Source organism: Somniosus microcephalus, chromosome 22 (genome assembly GCF_052327205.1).
Source record: "Somniosus microcephalus isolate GS21.2 chromosome 22, FLI_Smic_1.0, whole genome shotgun sequence".
Classification (NCBI taxonomy): domain Eukaryota; kingdom Metazoa; phylum Chordata; class Chondrichthyes; order Squaliformes; family Somniosidae; genus Somniosus; species Somniosus microcephalus.
Genome location: NC_141008.1, coordinates 8,744,795 through 8,761,155, shown reverse-complemented (window position 1 = coordinate 8,761,155; position 16,361 = coordinate 8,744,795). Strand labels below are relative to the sequence as shown.

At 46.5% G+C, this 16,361-nt stretch overlaps 1 protein-coding gene across 1 annotated transcript in view; it reads left to right on the top strand.

The window, feature by feature from the left end:
* Window positions 1–16,361, top strand: part of col26a1 (collagen, type XXVI, alpha 1) — a 460,733-nt gene that overhangs the window by 378,412 nt on the left and 65,960 nt on the right. The window contains exon 8 of the mRNA XM_085964148.1: window positions 1,273–1,416. Coding sequence (XP_085820274.1) covers window positions 1,273–1,416 — 144 coding nt within the window. The remainder of the gene's footprint in view (window positions 1–1,272; window positions 1,417–16,361) is intronic.

Sequence of the window (16,361 nt, the reverse complement as noted above, 5' to 3'; positions counted from 1 at the left end):
GTCTCTTTCTGGCCACAGGTTTTGTGCCTTCTGGGGGCAGTTCGACCATAATTGGTCTGAGGCAGATCCTGAGATCAGTCAGATAAAGCAGCAGCAAATCAGTGGCTTTCTTTGGGTGTTTAAGTGTGACTGCAGTGGTCCAGCAGGAGATATTTTCTTGCGTTGGGGAAGGTCCTCTGTCATTTCAGAATCATTTGTTTCTTTCCTTTTTTTAATACCTTTTCTTTAAAATGTGACTCAGAAGTTTCCAGTCTAACACCTGAAGAGAGATGGATCCATTTCAAAACATTTATATCGATCGACAGATATCGAGGATAGTGAATTTTTAAATTTTGGGAACAAAATGCGGTCTCAAGCCTTGTATGGTGCCCAGGAGATTGGGTCTGAGATACAGGGTAGAAGATATGTCATGGCACCTCACAGGTTATTGTAAGACTATATGTAAAGCATGACATGATATTGGGTCTGTTACATAGAATTCAGCACAGGAACAGCTCATTCTGGATCATGCTCCACACGGGCCGCCTCCCACCCTACTTCATCGAACCCCATCAACATATCCTTCGATTCCTTTCTCCCTCTAGCTTCCCCTTAAATGCATCTCTACTATTCGCCTGAACCACACCTTGTGGCAGTGAGTTCCACATTCTCACCACTCTCTGAGTGAAGAAGTTTCTCCTGAATTCCCTATTGGATTTATTAGTGACCATCTTATCACCCCTAGTTCTGGACTCGCCCACAAGTGGAAACACCTTCTGTACGTCTAGCCTATCAAACCCTTTCATAATTTTAAAGACATCTATCAGGTCACTTCTCAGTCTTCCCCAGCCTGTTCAATCTTTCCTGATAGTTGCACCCTCTCAGTTCTGGTATCATCCTTGTAAACTGTTTTAGCTTTAGAGCCCACCCCATATTGGGTTATTTTCCGTAGTGAATTCTATAAAAATTCACTAGTGTATACAAAATATTTACTTTTTAAACTATTTTCCTGTGGGAAGTGTGCTCTGGCTAGTGTGTCAAATTGAAGGAAATGTTTTAATATGATGCAAAAATGTTTCCACAATATAGGGTTGATTTTGATCAGTGCCGTAGTGTAAAGTGGGCTGCCGATTCACTATCACCTGTTTTACACTATCGCACAGTCAAAACCTGCCCCGTACAAGTGGGCAATGCAGGAATCAGAACCTGCACCTATAGTGGTAACTTGTTCATTTGTGCTGGTTTACTTTCTATTACAGTTCAAGTCACTTTTGAATATATTTTTCATTTCAGGTGTGGTGGGGCCTCAGGGCCCCCAAGGCCCCAGAGGATTCCCAGGAGAGACAGGACTGCCAGGCCCACCAGGCCCCCCCGGAATCCCAAGCTTCACTCAGGAAGCCACTCAATACACGTTGGGTAACCCAAATGGAGAAGCTAGTAGGTCCAAGACCTTTTCTTGCTATACCAATAAGGAGGATGCTATGTACATTCCAGTCCCCAGTGCAGAGCGCAGGACGGAGTACTTAGAGATACCAGGACGGGTTATTTAGAGATACCAGGACGGAGTATTTAGAGATACCAGGATGGAGTATTTATAGATGCCAGGACGGAGTATTTAGAGATACCAGGACAGAGTATTTAGATATACCAGGACGGAGTATTTAGAGATACAAGAACGGAGTAGAGATACCAGGACGGAGCATTTAGAGATACCAGGACGGAGTATTTAGAGATACCAGGACGGAGTATTTAGAGATACCAGGACGGAGTATTTAGAGATACTAGGACGGAGTATTTAGAGATACCAGGACGGTGTATTTAGAGATACCAGGACGGAGCATTTAGAGATACCAGGACGGAGTATTTAGCGATACCAGGATAGAGTATTTAGAGATACCAGGATGGTGTATTTAGAGATACCAGGACGGAGTATTTAGAGATACCAGGTCAGAGTATTTAGAGATACTAGGATGGAGTATTTAGAGATACCAGGACGGTGTATTTAGAGATACCAGGACGGTGTATTTAGAGAGACGCAGGACGGAGTATTTAGAGATACCAGGACGGAGTATTTAGAGATACCAGGACGGAGTATTTAGAGATACCAGGACGGAGTATTTAGAGATACCAGGACGGAGTATTTAGAGATACTAGGATGGAGTATTTAGAGATACCAGGACGGTGTATTTAGAGATACCAGGACGGTGTATTTAGAGAGACGCAGGACGGAGTATTTAGAGATACCAGGACGGAGTATTTAGAGAGACGCAGGACAGAGTATTTAGAGAGACCAGGACAGAGTATTTAGAGAGACGCAGGACGGAGTATTTAGAGATACCAGGACGGAGTATTTAGAGAGACGCAGGACAGAGTATTTAGAGATACCAGGACGGAGTATTTAGAAAGACGCAGGACAGAGTATTTAGAGTTACCAGGACGGAGTATTTAGAGATACCAGGGCGGAGTATTTAGAGAGACGCAGGACAGAGTATTTAGAGATACCAGGGCGGAGTATTTAGAGAGACGCAGGACAGAGTATTTAGAGATACCAGGACGGAGTATTTAGAGATACCAGGATGGTGTATTTAGAGATACCAGGACGGAGTATTTAGAGATACCAGGACGGAGTATTTAGAGATACCAGGATGGAGTATTTAGAGATACCAGGACGGTGTATTTAGAGATACCAGGACGGAGTATTTAGAGATACCAGGATGGAGTATTTAGAGATACCAGGGTGGTGTATTTAGAGATACCAGGACAGAGTATTTAGAGATACCAGGACGGTGTATTTAGAGATACCAGGACGGAGTATTTAGAGATACCAGGACGGAGTATTTAGAGATACCAGGATGGAGTATTTAGAGATACCAGGACGGTGTATTTAGAGATACCAGGACGGAGTATTTAGAGATACCAGGACGGAGTATTTAGAGATACCAGGGCGGAGTATTTAGAGATACCAGGACGGAGTATTTAGAGATACCAGGACGGAGTATTTAGAGATACCAGGACGGTGTATTTAGAGGTTCCTTCCCCACTCATGTTAACCTTCTTTTACCGTTATTCTGATCTCCCTCACAGCGCAAGTTTGAAGGCTGCTCTGCAGGTGTTTGATGCTGGTGGGGGTATCACTGCTGTGCTCCTCTCCTGCTCCATTGCACTTGAGTGTGGGCAGCAGTGTAAACCAGGCTCAGGTTTGGGTGCTAAGGCGGTAGCCCATGGCCCACTCGTGGCTATGCCACTGTGATGCAGGCATACCTGGATGTCAGTGTTATAACCTGGAGGAACTGAAGCCCACAGTGGCAGTTTCCTGATCAAATTGAACATTTGTTTTAAGGAATTGGTGATCTTTGTCTGGCACAGCCTCTCTCCTCCCCCTCCAACCGGGTGGCAAGGTGTCACTCTGCCACATCTGGCCCAGTGGAACACTAGAAATGGCATGGATGCCTGGAACTATCAGCAGATGGCTGTGTACTGTGATTTGGGATAGGGTCAGGATTGGACCAAACTGGCACTCTGGGCAGTAGGAACTTTTTGATTGGGCAGCTGGGAACATGCAGGAACCCACCCCCATGTTTAAGAATCTCCAAACTAAACTACTGAGAAGGCCACTCAGGGAGAGTCTCTGTTTGCCCAATATGGAGTACACTCACTCTCCCTCTTGGGACACACCCCATTCACCCAAACCCTGAGAGCTTGGGTTGACATTGGCAGAGCTCGGGTTCAGGGAGCTCCAACTGCTGGAGTTTCAGTCCTCCCACACAGAGCATCGGTTACCTGAACCGAATGAGAAGAATGTCAGTCCTCTGTGCCAGTTCTACCACTCCAGGCTCGAGGGGCTGAATGGCCTACTCCTGTTCCGAAGTTCCAGGCTCCTTCAGCAAGCCACTGGTCAACCATCAACAGCCCTGGAATACTGCGGATCTGGTTGTCTCAGGTAGTGGATTACCCAGTCTGTCACAGAGCTTCGATAGCAAAATACTGCAGATGCTGGAAATCCGAAATAACAACAGAAAATGCTGGAAAAACTCAGCAGGCCAGGCAACATCCGTGGAGAGAAATTAGAATCAATATTTCGGGTCAAAACCCTTTATCAAGACTAAAGAGGCGCAGGAAATGAAATAGATTCAGAGGCCAGGCTGGGAGAGAACAAAAGTGAAGAGACAGGGTATTCAAAACGAGATGAGTGGAGACAAAAAACAGCGCTAGATTAGGTGTGAAATGCGCTGGCAGAATGGGAGACAGCTGCCATGTGGGAGAGAGAAAAAAAAAAGAAAAGTGGCGGGGGGCGGGGGGTGGGGGGGGGAGGGGGGCGGGGGGGAAACCAAAACAAAGGTGTGGATAAAAAATATAAGTAAAAATGTAATAGGGGCCGAGGTTATGATCTGAAATTGTTGAACTCGATATTGAGTCCGGAAGGCTGTAAAGTGCCTAATCGGAAGATGAGGTGCTGTTCCTCGAGTTTACGGTGAGCTTCCGTGGAACAATGCAAGAGGCTAAGGACGGTGAGGTCCGAGTGGGAATGGGGCGGTGAATTAAAATGACAGGTGACCAGAAGCTCGGGGTTACCCTTACGGACTGAACGGAGGTGTTCCGCAAAGCGGTCACCCAATCTGCGTTTGGTCTCCCCAATGTAGATGAGACCGCATCGTGATCAGCGAATACAGTATACTAGATTGCAAGAACTACAAGTAAATCGCTGTTTCACCTGGAAGGGGTGTTTGGGGCCCTGGACAGTGGGAAGGGGGGAGCTTTAAGGGCAGGCGTTACATCTCCTGCACTTGCACGGGAAGGTGCCAGGCGAAGGGGAAGGGGTGCTGGGGGTGATAGAGGGTGTCTCGGAGGGAGCGGTCCCTACGGAATGCTGAAAGGGGAGGGGAGGGGAGGGGAAGATGCGTTTGGTGGTGGGATCACTTTGGAGGTGGCGGAAATGGCGGAGGATGATCCGTTGAATGTGGAGGCTGGTGGGGTGAAAGGTGAGGACAAGGGGAATCCTGTCGTGGTTCTGGGAGGGAGGGGCAGGGGTGAGGGCAGAAGTGCGGGAGATAGAACGGACATGGTCGAGGGCCATATCAACCACGGTAGAGGGGAATCCTCGGTTGAGGAAAAAGGAAGACATCTCGGAAGCACTGGTGTGGAAGGTGGCATCGTCGGAGCAGATGTGGCAGAGACAGAGAAACTGGGAGAGTGGAATAGAGTCCTTACAGGAGGTGGGGTGGGAGGAAGTGTAGTCCAGGTAGCTGTGGGAGTCAGTGGGCTTGCAGTGAATATTGGTCAATAACCTATCCCCAGGGATGGAGACGGAGAAGTCAAGGAAGGGAAGGGAAGAGTCAGAGATGGACCATGTGAAGGTGAGGGAAGGGTGGAAATTGGAGGCAAAGTGAATGAAATTGTCTAGTTCAGGGCGAGAGAAGGAAACGGCACTGATACAGTCATCAATGTATCAGAAAAAGAGGTGAGGGAGGGGACCCGAGTAGGACTGGAACAAAGAGTGTTCCACATATTCCACGAAAAGGCAGGCATAGCTAGGACCCATGCGGGTACCCATAGCAACACCTTTGATTTGGAGGAAATGAGTGGAGTTAAAGGAGAAGTTGTTCAATGTGAGAACAAGTTCAGCCAGGTGGAGGAGGGTAGTGGTGGATGGGGACTGGTCGGGCCTCTGTTCAAGGAAGAAGCGGAGCGCCCTCAGGCCATCCTGGTGGGGGATGGAGGTGTAGAGGTATTGTACGTCCATGATGAAAAGGAAGCGGCTGGGGCCAGGAAACTGGAAACTGTTAAAGTGGCGAAGGGTGTCCGAAGAGTCGCGGATGTAGGTGGGAAGAGACTGGACAAGGGGAGAAAAGATAGAGTCGAGATAGGAAGAGATAAGTTCCGTGGGGCAAGAACAGGCTGAAACAATAGATCTACCAGGGCAGTCCTGTTTGTGGATCTTGGGAAGGAGGTAGAAGCGGGCTGTGCGGGGTTGGGGAACTATGAGGTTGGTGGCCGCGGGGGGAAGATCTCCAGAGGAGATGAGGTCAGTGACAGTCTTGGAAACGGTGGTTTGATGTTCGGTAGTGGGGTCATGGTCCAGGTGGAGGTAGGAGGAGGTGTCGGAGAGTTGGCGTTCAGCTTCCGCTAGGTAGAGGTCAGTTCGCCAAACAACAACAGCACCACCCTTGTCAGCAGGTTTAATAACAATGTCAGGGTTAGATCTAAGAGAATGGAGTGCTGCAAGTTCAGAGGGAGGTAGGTTGGAGTGAGTGAGGGGAGCAGAGAAATGGAGACGACCGATGTCACGGCGGCAGTTAGCGACGAAAAGATCTAGAGAGGGTAAGAGGCCAGGGGGAGGGGTCCAGGTAGGACGGGAATTCTGAAAGCGGGAGAAAGGATCAGTCGTACACAGTTGTGCACAATCAGTCGTCACAGAGCTTGCTCGGCAAACTAGCTACCCTCCCGTAAACCAGTGATGGAGATAGTCACGCGGTGGTCATTGGTCAGTGACACAACGAGCAGCACAGCTCCCCACCAAACCCTGAAATGAAGCGATTCTCATCTTAAACACAGATTGCAAAATGATGCAATTCAACATCTTGTTCATATAAACGTTCTGAACCATTCGAGTGGTATTCTGAAGGTGCTCGCGTTTCCAGAGTCAATTTGATATTTTATTGACTCGAACATTCCTGACATGTTTTCACAATGAAACAAATAGGCAAAGGAGGACAGCCACTTTTTACACAGCATTTACAGCACAGAAACAGGCCATTCGGCCCTTTCTGATCCATGCCAGTGTTTATGCTCCACACGAGCCTCCTCCCACCTTACCTCATCTCACCCTATCAACATATCCTTCTATTCCTTTCTCTCTCTCATGTGTTTATCGAGCTTCCCTTTAAATGTATCTCTGCTATTTGCCTCAACTACTCCCTGTGGTAGCGAGTTCCACATTCTCACCGCTCTCTGGGTAAAGAAGTTTCTCCTGAATTCCCGATTGGATTTATTAGTGACTGTCTTCTGTTTATGGCCCTTAGTTTTGGTCTCCCCCACAAGTGGAAACATCTTCTCTTGTTAGAATTACCATGAATACTTGTCATCTTCAATGATGAGGAACAACTTTGTCTCCTTTCAGCAAGTTGTTTGCTGGCAACAGCACATCCCATTCTGAGCCAAGAGAAGCTCAACTCTCTCAGATTGGGCTGCAGACAGAAAGCCACATTTCCACTGCCTTTTACTCCTGCACAGCAATTGGGTACAGCTGGGTTTTTTTCTTGTCAGCTGACTGTTGGCAAGTTGTCCGCATATACTAAATATGTTAAAATAAAGTTTGAGAGAAGTATGTGTTAATGGTGATCAATAACCCAAGGAGGCGAGTGCCAGTAATTATTGGGGAGGTGGGGGGGAAACGCGGTGAAACGGTATAAGTGGCCCGTTACACCGTGGGCAGGATTTTCCCAGGGCCGTGGAGGTGGGATTGGAGGCCTGTGGGGGATTAAAATCCTGAAATCGGGGGGGGGCACGAACCCATCCCGCCCCCAACCCAACTCCATGCCAGTTTCAAAGGAGGCGGGTACCCGACCCGCACTGGGACCCGCCTCCTTGAGGCGGGAAGGGGATTAGTGCCAATTAACTGCCTGTTAACAGGCAGTTTTTAGCCTAATCCCTATTTTCATTGGTGAAATGTGGGATACCCGATGGCTCCAAACCACGCCAAGTTAGCGAGGCGGGCCGTCGGGATGAAGGGCTTGCAGGGGTCGAGACGTCCGGTGTTCAGGTGTGTTATGGGTGCATGAGTGAAGAGGTAAGTGTGTTTATAACAACAGAAAATGCTGGAAAAACTCATCAGGCCAGGCAACATCCGTGGAGAGAAAATAGAGTCGACGTTTCAGGTCTAACCCTTATTCAAAACGTGATTTGATTTAAATGGAGAGGAGGGATTCACATGTGGATGAATGTTGGTCTGCAGATATCTGGGTTCACCACGAAACATTCAACATCACTTTCCCGTATCTTTTTCCGGCTTTAAATAATTTCTCGTATGGACTCGGCCTCTGCCTCTGTCTCCATGCCGTTCACGAAACATTCAACATCACTTTCTCATATCTTTTTCCGGCTTTAAATAATTTCAGTCACACCTGGTCTGCGCTTCCTCCCGGTCTCCGCACGTCCACCTGGGGCCACAGCTCAGAAATCTTCCTCCCAACACCTGGGAACACAACCAAATATGAAACCACCATCTCGCAGTCAGAAAGTCCTTGTGGTTTCATATTTGGTTGTGTTCCCAGGTGTTGGGAGGAAGATTTCTGAGCTGTGGCCCCAGGTGAACGTGCGGAGACCGGGAGGAAGCGCAGACCAGGTGTGACCGAAATTATTTAAAGCCGGAAAAAGATACGGGAAAGTGATGTTGAATGTTTCGTGGTGAACCCAGATATCTGCAGACCAACATTCGTCCACATGTGAATCCCTCCTCTCCATTTAAATCAAATCACGTTTTGAAAAAGGGTTAGACCCGAAACGTCGACTCTATTTTCTCTCCACGGATGTTGCCTGGCCTGCTGAGTTTTTCCAGCATTTTCTGTTGTTATTTCGGATTTCCAGCATCTGCAGTATTTTGCTATCGTACAGGTAAGTGTGTTTGGTGTGTTTAAAGTGTTTAAAGAAGTTTTACTTACCTTTACAGCCTTCCTTCCTTCAGGTCTCAGGAGTCCCTCATCTCACCGGCACAGAAAGCAGAATGGCCGCAATCTGTCAAAAATTGCAGCATTTAGCTTTCTGTTCCGGAGAGATCTCTAAATCATCCTGAGAGGAAGGAATTAACTTAGAGTACAGATTGTCAGTGTTTGACAGCTTTAAACAGCTGTGAAACGCTGATATTTCATCTGTCAAAATGTCTTGACAGATGAAATATCAATCTGTGACATCACCTGTTGCCGGGTGGCCCTTAATTGGCCTGCTGAGCCCGCCTCCTACCCGCCTCCTCAATGAAAATCCAGCCCACGGTATCTAGAGTTACCGCCAATCTTCTGCCGAAGGTACGATGAGAGATTGGCATTGTGACGTGCATTACCCATTGGGTCCAGGGCAGACAGAACCCGTAACCAAGGGCAGCAGCGGCCATTGGCGCCGTTTACAGTGGCAACATCTTCATAGCAGTGATCTGTGACAGACTGTGAGCGGACAAACAGTGATATAGATATAATTTTGTATTAGTGATATAAATCACACTGGTCCACAAATTGTTGTCACTATTTGGGGATTGACAATGGGGTATGGCAAGATTCTGGATGAAATGGCGCTGCCCCTTATGCCCAGTATCGCTCGCTGGCATGGCAGGCATACATTGTGCCCCATAAAACTCACACAGCCACAGAAGTCTTAACTTTTTTTCCTGAAGGAAAAAATTTTGCAGGGCTACGGGGAAAGTGCAGGGGAGTGGGACTAGCTGAAGTGCTCTTGCAGAGAGCCGGCACGGGCTCGACGGGCCGAATGGTCTTCTTCTGTGCTGTAGCCATTCTATGATTCTCTGATACTAACTATGCTGAGCAGCTGATCATTGCGTTCATTTCAACCCCAGCATTTGCACAGAAGAGAGCAGGCCACTGGTTCTCAGATAATGGCGGTGTCCAGAGCTCACAGGAGATGTTTCGGTGACTGGTCACTGGAAGTGCTGATAACAGAAGTAAGGGACTAGAGAGGAGTGTGTGTGGAACTGAAGGCTATCTTCCTGAGAATCATCTAGCTCAGCAGGCTTGGGAACAAATAGCAGATGGGAGTACAGGGCTTCATTGATGATACACGTTAGGGCTCCCAGCTATACCCCATGGCATATATCAAGGGAAAAGGCTTTAATCTCATTGGTGTGAAGGTGGTATCGGACCATTGGAATGAAATAAAGCGGAGGCATCATCTCCTGAAGGAACAGGCAGACTGGCTGTTTGGAGCTGAGGATATCCATTGCAGCCCTGAACACCGACCTGTTGAGAAACCCTTGGAGAGGGTGCAGAAGAGATTGACCAGAATGGTACCAGGGATGAGGGACTTCAGTTATGTGGAGAGACTGGAGAAGCTGGGATTGTTCTCCTTAGAGCAGAGAAGGTTAAGGGGAGATTTAATAGAAGTCTTCAAACTTATGAGGGGTTTTGCAAGAGCAGAGAGGCAGAAACTGTTTCCACCTGCAGAAGGGTCGGTAACCAGAGGACACAGATTTTTGCTAATTGGCAAAAAAAAACAGAGAAAAGGAGAATATTTTTTACGCAGCAAGTTTTTGTGATCTCGGAATGCGTTGCTTGAAAGGGCGTTGGAAGCAGATTCAAAAGGGAATTGGATAAATACTTGTAAAGGAAAAAATTGCAGGGCTATGGGGAAAGAGCAGGGGGAGTGGGACTACTTGGATCGCTCTTTCAAAGAGCCGGCACAGGCATGATGGGCCGAATGGCCCCTTTCTGTGCTGTAAGATTCTATGAAACCCAGAAACAGCCGTGGAATGCAGATAGGATTCCTCCACCTGAACTCTGGTGGAACATTCTGTTGACGTAATGAAGCAGATTCTGTTATTTGGACAGACATTGGACAGACCTAACATGGTCTTCAATATGAGTTATGTCTGCTGCATCTTGCACAGTTCCTCCATCCAGAGAGGAATAGCCATGGAGCAACAGGACCGGGAGGCACAGCTTCAATCCTTGTCAGAGGAGGAGGAAGAAGTGAAGATGACACACAGCCTGGGGGATTCATGCATCAACCATTGATCGACTGGACTTCCACCTACGTTTGTAATTCAGCTGCTACATGAACAGTCCTGTCCTATTGTGCATAATACAGTGACCTTGTGACCACCATTATAATCAAGCTTCACTTAAACTCAGTACATGGCCATCCACCTCAGACCGCTATCGTAACAGGCCCTTCTCAAAAGGAATGGAACAATGGGCTGCCTTTAAAGAGGAAATAGTTCAAGTACAGTTGAGGTACATTCCCACGAGGGGGGAAGGCAGGGCAAATAAAGTCAGGGCTCGCTGGATCACGAAAGAGATATAGAGTATGATGAAGCAGAAAAAGGGCACGTAGGACAGATGTCAGGTTGCAAATACATCTGAGAATCATATAAAAAAAATATATAGAAAGGTCAGAGAAGAAGTGAAAAAGAAAATAAGAGGGGCAAAGAGAGGGCATGAGAATAGAATGGCAGCGAATATAAAAGGTAATCCAAAAGTCTTCAATAGGCATATAAATAGTAAAAGGGTAGTGAGAGGAGGGGTGGGGTCGATTAGGGACCAAAAAGGAGATCTACACATGGAGGCAAAGGGTATGGCAGAGGCTGTTTCCAGTGGGGTTCCGCAGGGCTCAGTACTAGGTCCCTTGCTTTTTGTGGTATATATCAACGATCTAGACTTGAATATAGGGGGTATGATTAAGAAGTTTGCAGATTATACTAAAATCGGCTGTGTGTTTGATACTGAAGAAGGAAGCTGTAGACTGCAGGAAGACATCAATAAATTGGTCAGGAGGGCAGAACAGTGGCAAATGGAATTCAATCCGGAGAAGTGTAAGGTAATGCATTTGGGGAGGGCTAACAAGGAAAGTGAATACATTATAAATGGTAGGACACTGAGTAGTGTAGAGGAACTAAGGGACATTGGAGTGCATGTCCAGAGATCCCTGAAGGCAGCAGGCCAGGTAGACAAGGTGGTTAAGAAGGCATACGGAATGCTTGCCTTTATTAGCTGTGGCATAGAATACAAGAGCAGGGTAGTTATGCTTCAACTGTATAAAACACTAGTTAGGCCTCAGCTAGAGTACTGCGTGCAGTTCTGGTCACCACATTACGGGAAAGATGTGATTGCACTAGAGAGGGTACAGAGGAGATTTACAAAGATGTTGCTGGGAGTAGTGAATCTTAGCTATGAGGAAAGACTGGATAGGCTGGGTCTGTTTTCCTTGGAACAGAGGAGGCTGAGGGGAGACCTTATTGAGGTGTATAAAATTATGAGGGGCATAGATAAAATGGATAGAAATGACATATTTCCCTTAGCAGAGGGGTCACAAACCAGGTGGCACAGATTTAAAATAATTGGTGGAAGGTTTAGAGGGGATTTGAGGGGAAATTTCTTCACCCAGAGGAACTCACTGCCTGAAAGGGTGGTAGAGGCAGGAACCCTAACCACATTTAAAAAGTACTTGGATGTGCACTTGGGATGCTCTAACCTGCAGGACCACAGACCAAGAGCTGGGAAGTGGGATTAGGCTGGATAGCTCTTTGTTGGCCGGCGCGGACACGATGGGCCGAAATGGCCTCCTTCCGTGCTATAACTTTCTATGATTCTATGATTCTCGGTGCTAAATGAGTACTTTGCATCTGCCTTCACCAAGGAAGAGGATGCTGCCATAGACATAGTGAAGGAGGAGGTAGTGGAGATACTTGATAGGATAAAAAGTGATAAAGAGGAAGTATTGGAAAGGCTGGCTGTACTTAAAGTAGATAAATCACCAGGAGCAGATGGGATGCATCCTAGGATGCTGAGGGGATTTAAGGAGGAAATTGCGGAGGTACTGGCCATAATATTCCAATCCTCCTTAGATATGGGGGTGGTGCCAGAGGACTGGATAATTGCAAATGTTACACCATTGTTCAAAAAGGGTGTAAAGATAAGCCCAGCAACTACAGGCCAGTCAGTTTGACCTCAGTAGTGGGAAAGCTTTTAGAAACAGTAATTAAAGTTAAAGCACATGGGATTGGGGGTAAGGTACTGACTTGGATAGAGAACTGGTTGGCAGACAGGAAGCAAAGAGTTGGAATAAATGGATCTTTTTCCAATTGGCAGGCAGTTACTAGTGGGGTACCGCAGGGATTGGTGCTAGGACCCCAGCTATTCACAATATATCTTAATGATCTAGACGAGGGAACTAGATGTAATATCTCCAAGTTTGCAGACGACACAAAGCTGGATGGGCGTGTGTGCTGTGAGGAGGATGCAGAGAAACTCCAGTATGATTTGGACAGGTTGGGTGATTGGGCAGATGCATGGCAGATGCAGTATAATGTGGATAAATGCGAGGTTATCCACTTTGGTGGCAAAAACAGGAAGGCAGATTATTATCTGAACGGCAATAGATTGGGAAAAGGGGAAGTGCAACGAGACCTGGGCGTCCTTGTGAACCAGTCGCTGAAGGTAAGCATGCAGGTGCAGCAGGCGGTTAAGAAAGCAAATGGTATGTTCGCCTTCATAGCGAGAGGATTCCCGTACAGGAGCATGGATGTCTTGCTGCAGTTGTACAAGGCCTTGGTGAGACCACACCTTGAGTATTGTGTGCAGTTTTGGTTGCCTTATCTGAGGAAGGATGTTCTTGCCATGGAGGGAGTGCAGCAAAGATTCACCAGACTGATACCTGGGATGGCAGGAATGACGTATGAAGAGAGATTGGGTCGATTAGGCTTATATTCGCTAGAGTTTAGAAGAATGAGAGGGGATCTCATTGAAACTTATAAAATTCTAACAGCACTAGACAGACTAGATGCAGGAAGGATGTTTCCGATGGCGGGAGAGTCCAGAACCAGGGGCCACAGGCTAAGGATAAGGGGTTAGCCATTTAGGACTGAGATGAGGAGGAATTTCTTCACCCAGAGAGTGGTGAACCTGTGGAATTCTCTACCACAGAAGGCAGTTGAGGCCAATTCATTAACTATATTCAAGAAGGAGTTAGATATATTTCTTAAGGCTAAAGGGATCAAGGGATATGGGGAGAAGGCAGGGACAGGGTACTGAATTTGGATGCTCAACCATGATCTAATTAAATGGCGAAGCAGGCTCGAGGGGCCGAATGGCCTACTCCTGCTCCTATCTTCTATGTTTCTATGTTTCTAATCAGGGACAAAATTAACAATCACTTGGATAGGTGTGGATTAATTAAGGAAAGCCAGCACGGATTTGTTAAAGGCAAATTGTGTTTAACTAACTTGATTGAGTTTTTTGATGAGGTAACAGAGAGGGTTGATGAGGGCAATACAGTTGATGTGGTGTACATGGATTTCCAAAAGATATTTGACAAAGTGCCACATAATAGGCTTGCCAGCAAAGGTGAAGCCCATGGAATAAAAGGGACAGTGGCAGCATGGATACGGAATTGGCTAAGTGACAGGAAACAGAGAGTAGTGGTGAACGGTTGTTTATCGGACTGGAAGAAGGTATACAGTGGTGTTCCCCAGGGGTCGGTACTAGGACCACTGCTTTTCTTGATATATATTAATGGCTTGGACATGGGTGTACAGAGCACAATTTCAAAATGTGCAGAGACACAAAACGTGGAAGTATTGTGAACAGTGAGGAGGATAGTGACAGACTTCAGGCAGACATAGACAGGCTGGTGAAATGGGCGGACACGTGTCAGATGAAATTTAACGCAGAAAAGTGTGAAGTGATACATTTTGGTAGAAAGAATGAGGAGAGGAAATATAAACTAAAGGGTACAATCCTAAAGGGGGTGCATGAACAGAGAGACCTGGGGGTATATGTGCACAAATCGTTGAAGGTGGCAGGGCAGGTTGAGAAAGCAGTTAAAAAAGCATACGGGATCCTGGGCTTCATAAATAGAGGCATAGAGTACAAAAGCAAGGAAGTTATGCTGCACCTTTATAAAACAGTGGTTGGCCCCAACTGGAGTATTGTGTCCAATTCTGGGCACCGCACTTTAGGAAGGATGTGAAGGCCTTAGAGAGGGTGCAGAAAATATTTAGAGAAAAATTCCAGGAATGAGGGACTTCAGTTACATTGATAGACTGGAGAAGCTGGGGTTGTTCTCCTTAGAGCAGAGAAGGTTGAGGGGAGATTTGATAGAGGTGTTCAAAATCATGAGGGGTCTGGACAGAGTAGATAGAGGGAAACTGTTGCCATTGACAGAAGGGTCGAGAACCAGAGGACACAGATTTAAGGTGATTGGCAAAAGAACCAAAGGCAACGTAAGAAAAAACTTTTTAATGCAGTGATAGTTAAGATCTGGAATGCACTGCCTGAAAGAGTGGTGGAGGCAGATTCAATCACAGCTTTCAAAAGGGAGTTGGATAAGTGAAGGAAAAAAATTTGCAGGGCTACGGGAAAGGGCGGGGGCGTGGAACTAGCTGAAGTGTTCTTGCAGAGAGCCAGCACGAGCTCGACAGGCCAAATGGCCTTCTTCCGTGCTGTAACCATTCTATGATTCTATGAAATCTCAGGGCCTTGTTGAAGTAAAGTGCAACTGGCGTATTTCCCTATCAGTCTTCTGTGTATGCACTTTACTGTTTGTTTCTCCAGTGCTTCCCCTTAGTGACAATGAATGATATGTTTTCTGCTGCCTAATCTAGTTCTCCTTCTAAGTGGGGGCGGGTAGTTGGGTCGCACTCTGCTGCTTGTCAGTGGGGGCCTATGGGATTGCTGTGTTCTAGTACCTCTTTGTGTTAGGGCATGAGATGACCCTGCAATTACAGCCAAGTCTCAACAGTGTTTGTGAGAGAAACAGTATCTGCACTTTCGACCTATGTCCTTGAGGGCCTCCCATAGATTTGCTACATGCTGCAGCATGCATTGCAGGTTTGCCTATGCTGCATGCACTGGTGTAGTGATGTTGCAGCTGCACTTCTGCAGAGTTTCTGACATTCCAATTCAGGGGTGTGATATCTTGAGACACAGCATATATATACAACAGCACAACATGGCTTCCGGTAAGAACTGTACTGCATCTGACTTTATTATTATATACATCAGTAGCCCACCAGGTGGCTCTCTTACACTTCTTCCTCATTGAAGAAGTTAATCATAGCAAATAATCATTGTACATGACTTGCATGGTGTACTCAACTCTTGGTATACATTTCTCAAATGGAACCCATTTTATGTTTCCAAATTCTACTATAGAATTCTGCAACACAAACAAAAGATATGAGCTTATTTTCCATATTTACAGATTAAACTTAACCACTGGTTTTCTTTTTCCGAAGAGGATACCTTCTTTCTTGAACAGAACTTTCAGACTTTGACTTATTGACTTTGACTAGGCTGAACCTGCAGAGAATTTTTCTCCAAGGGCTGACCTTGATCTACATTTGGACTCTCTACACTTTCAAACTGTTTGTCTGCCTGACTCGGACTCAGACTTAAATTCTGACTTTGTCTTGGACTTGTTTCTGGTACGTCTGATGTAGGATTTGCTACTGGTACTCTACTTGTAACAAGACTGTCTGACTCATCGGAATAAATTGAATCATCCCAGCTTTCAACTCCTTCCACATCTGTGGGTAAGATGTAATCAATGTGAACAAACCTAACCTTTCCATGATGAAACATCTTGACCAAATAGGTGCGAGGGCCACATATCTTCACTACTCTTCCTGGTAACCACTTTAACCATTTATGGTGATGGTTCTTCAC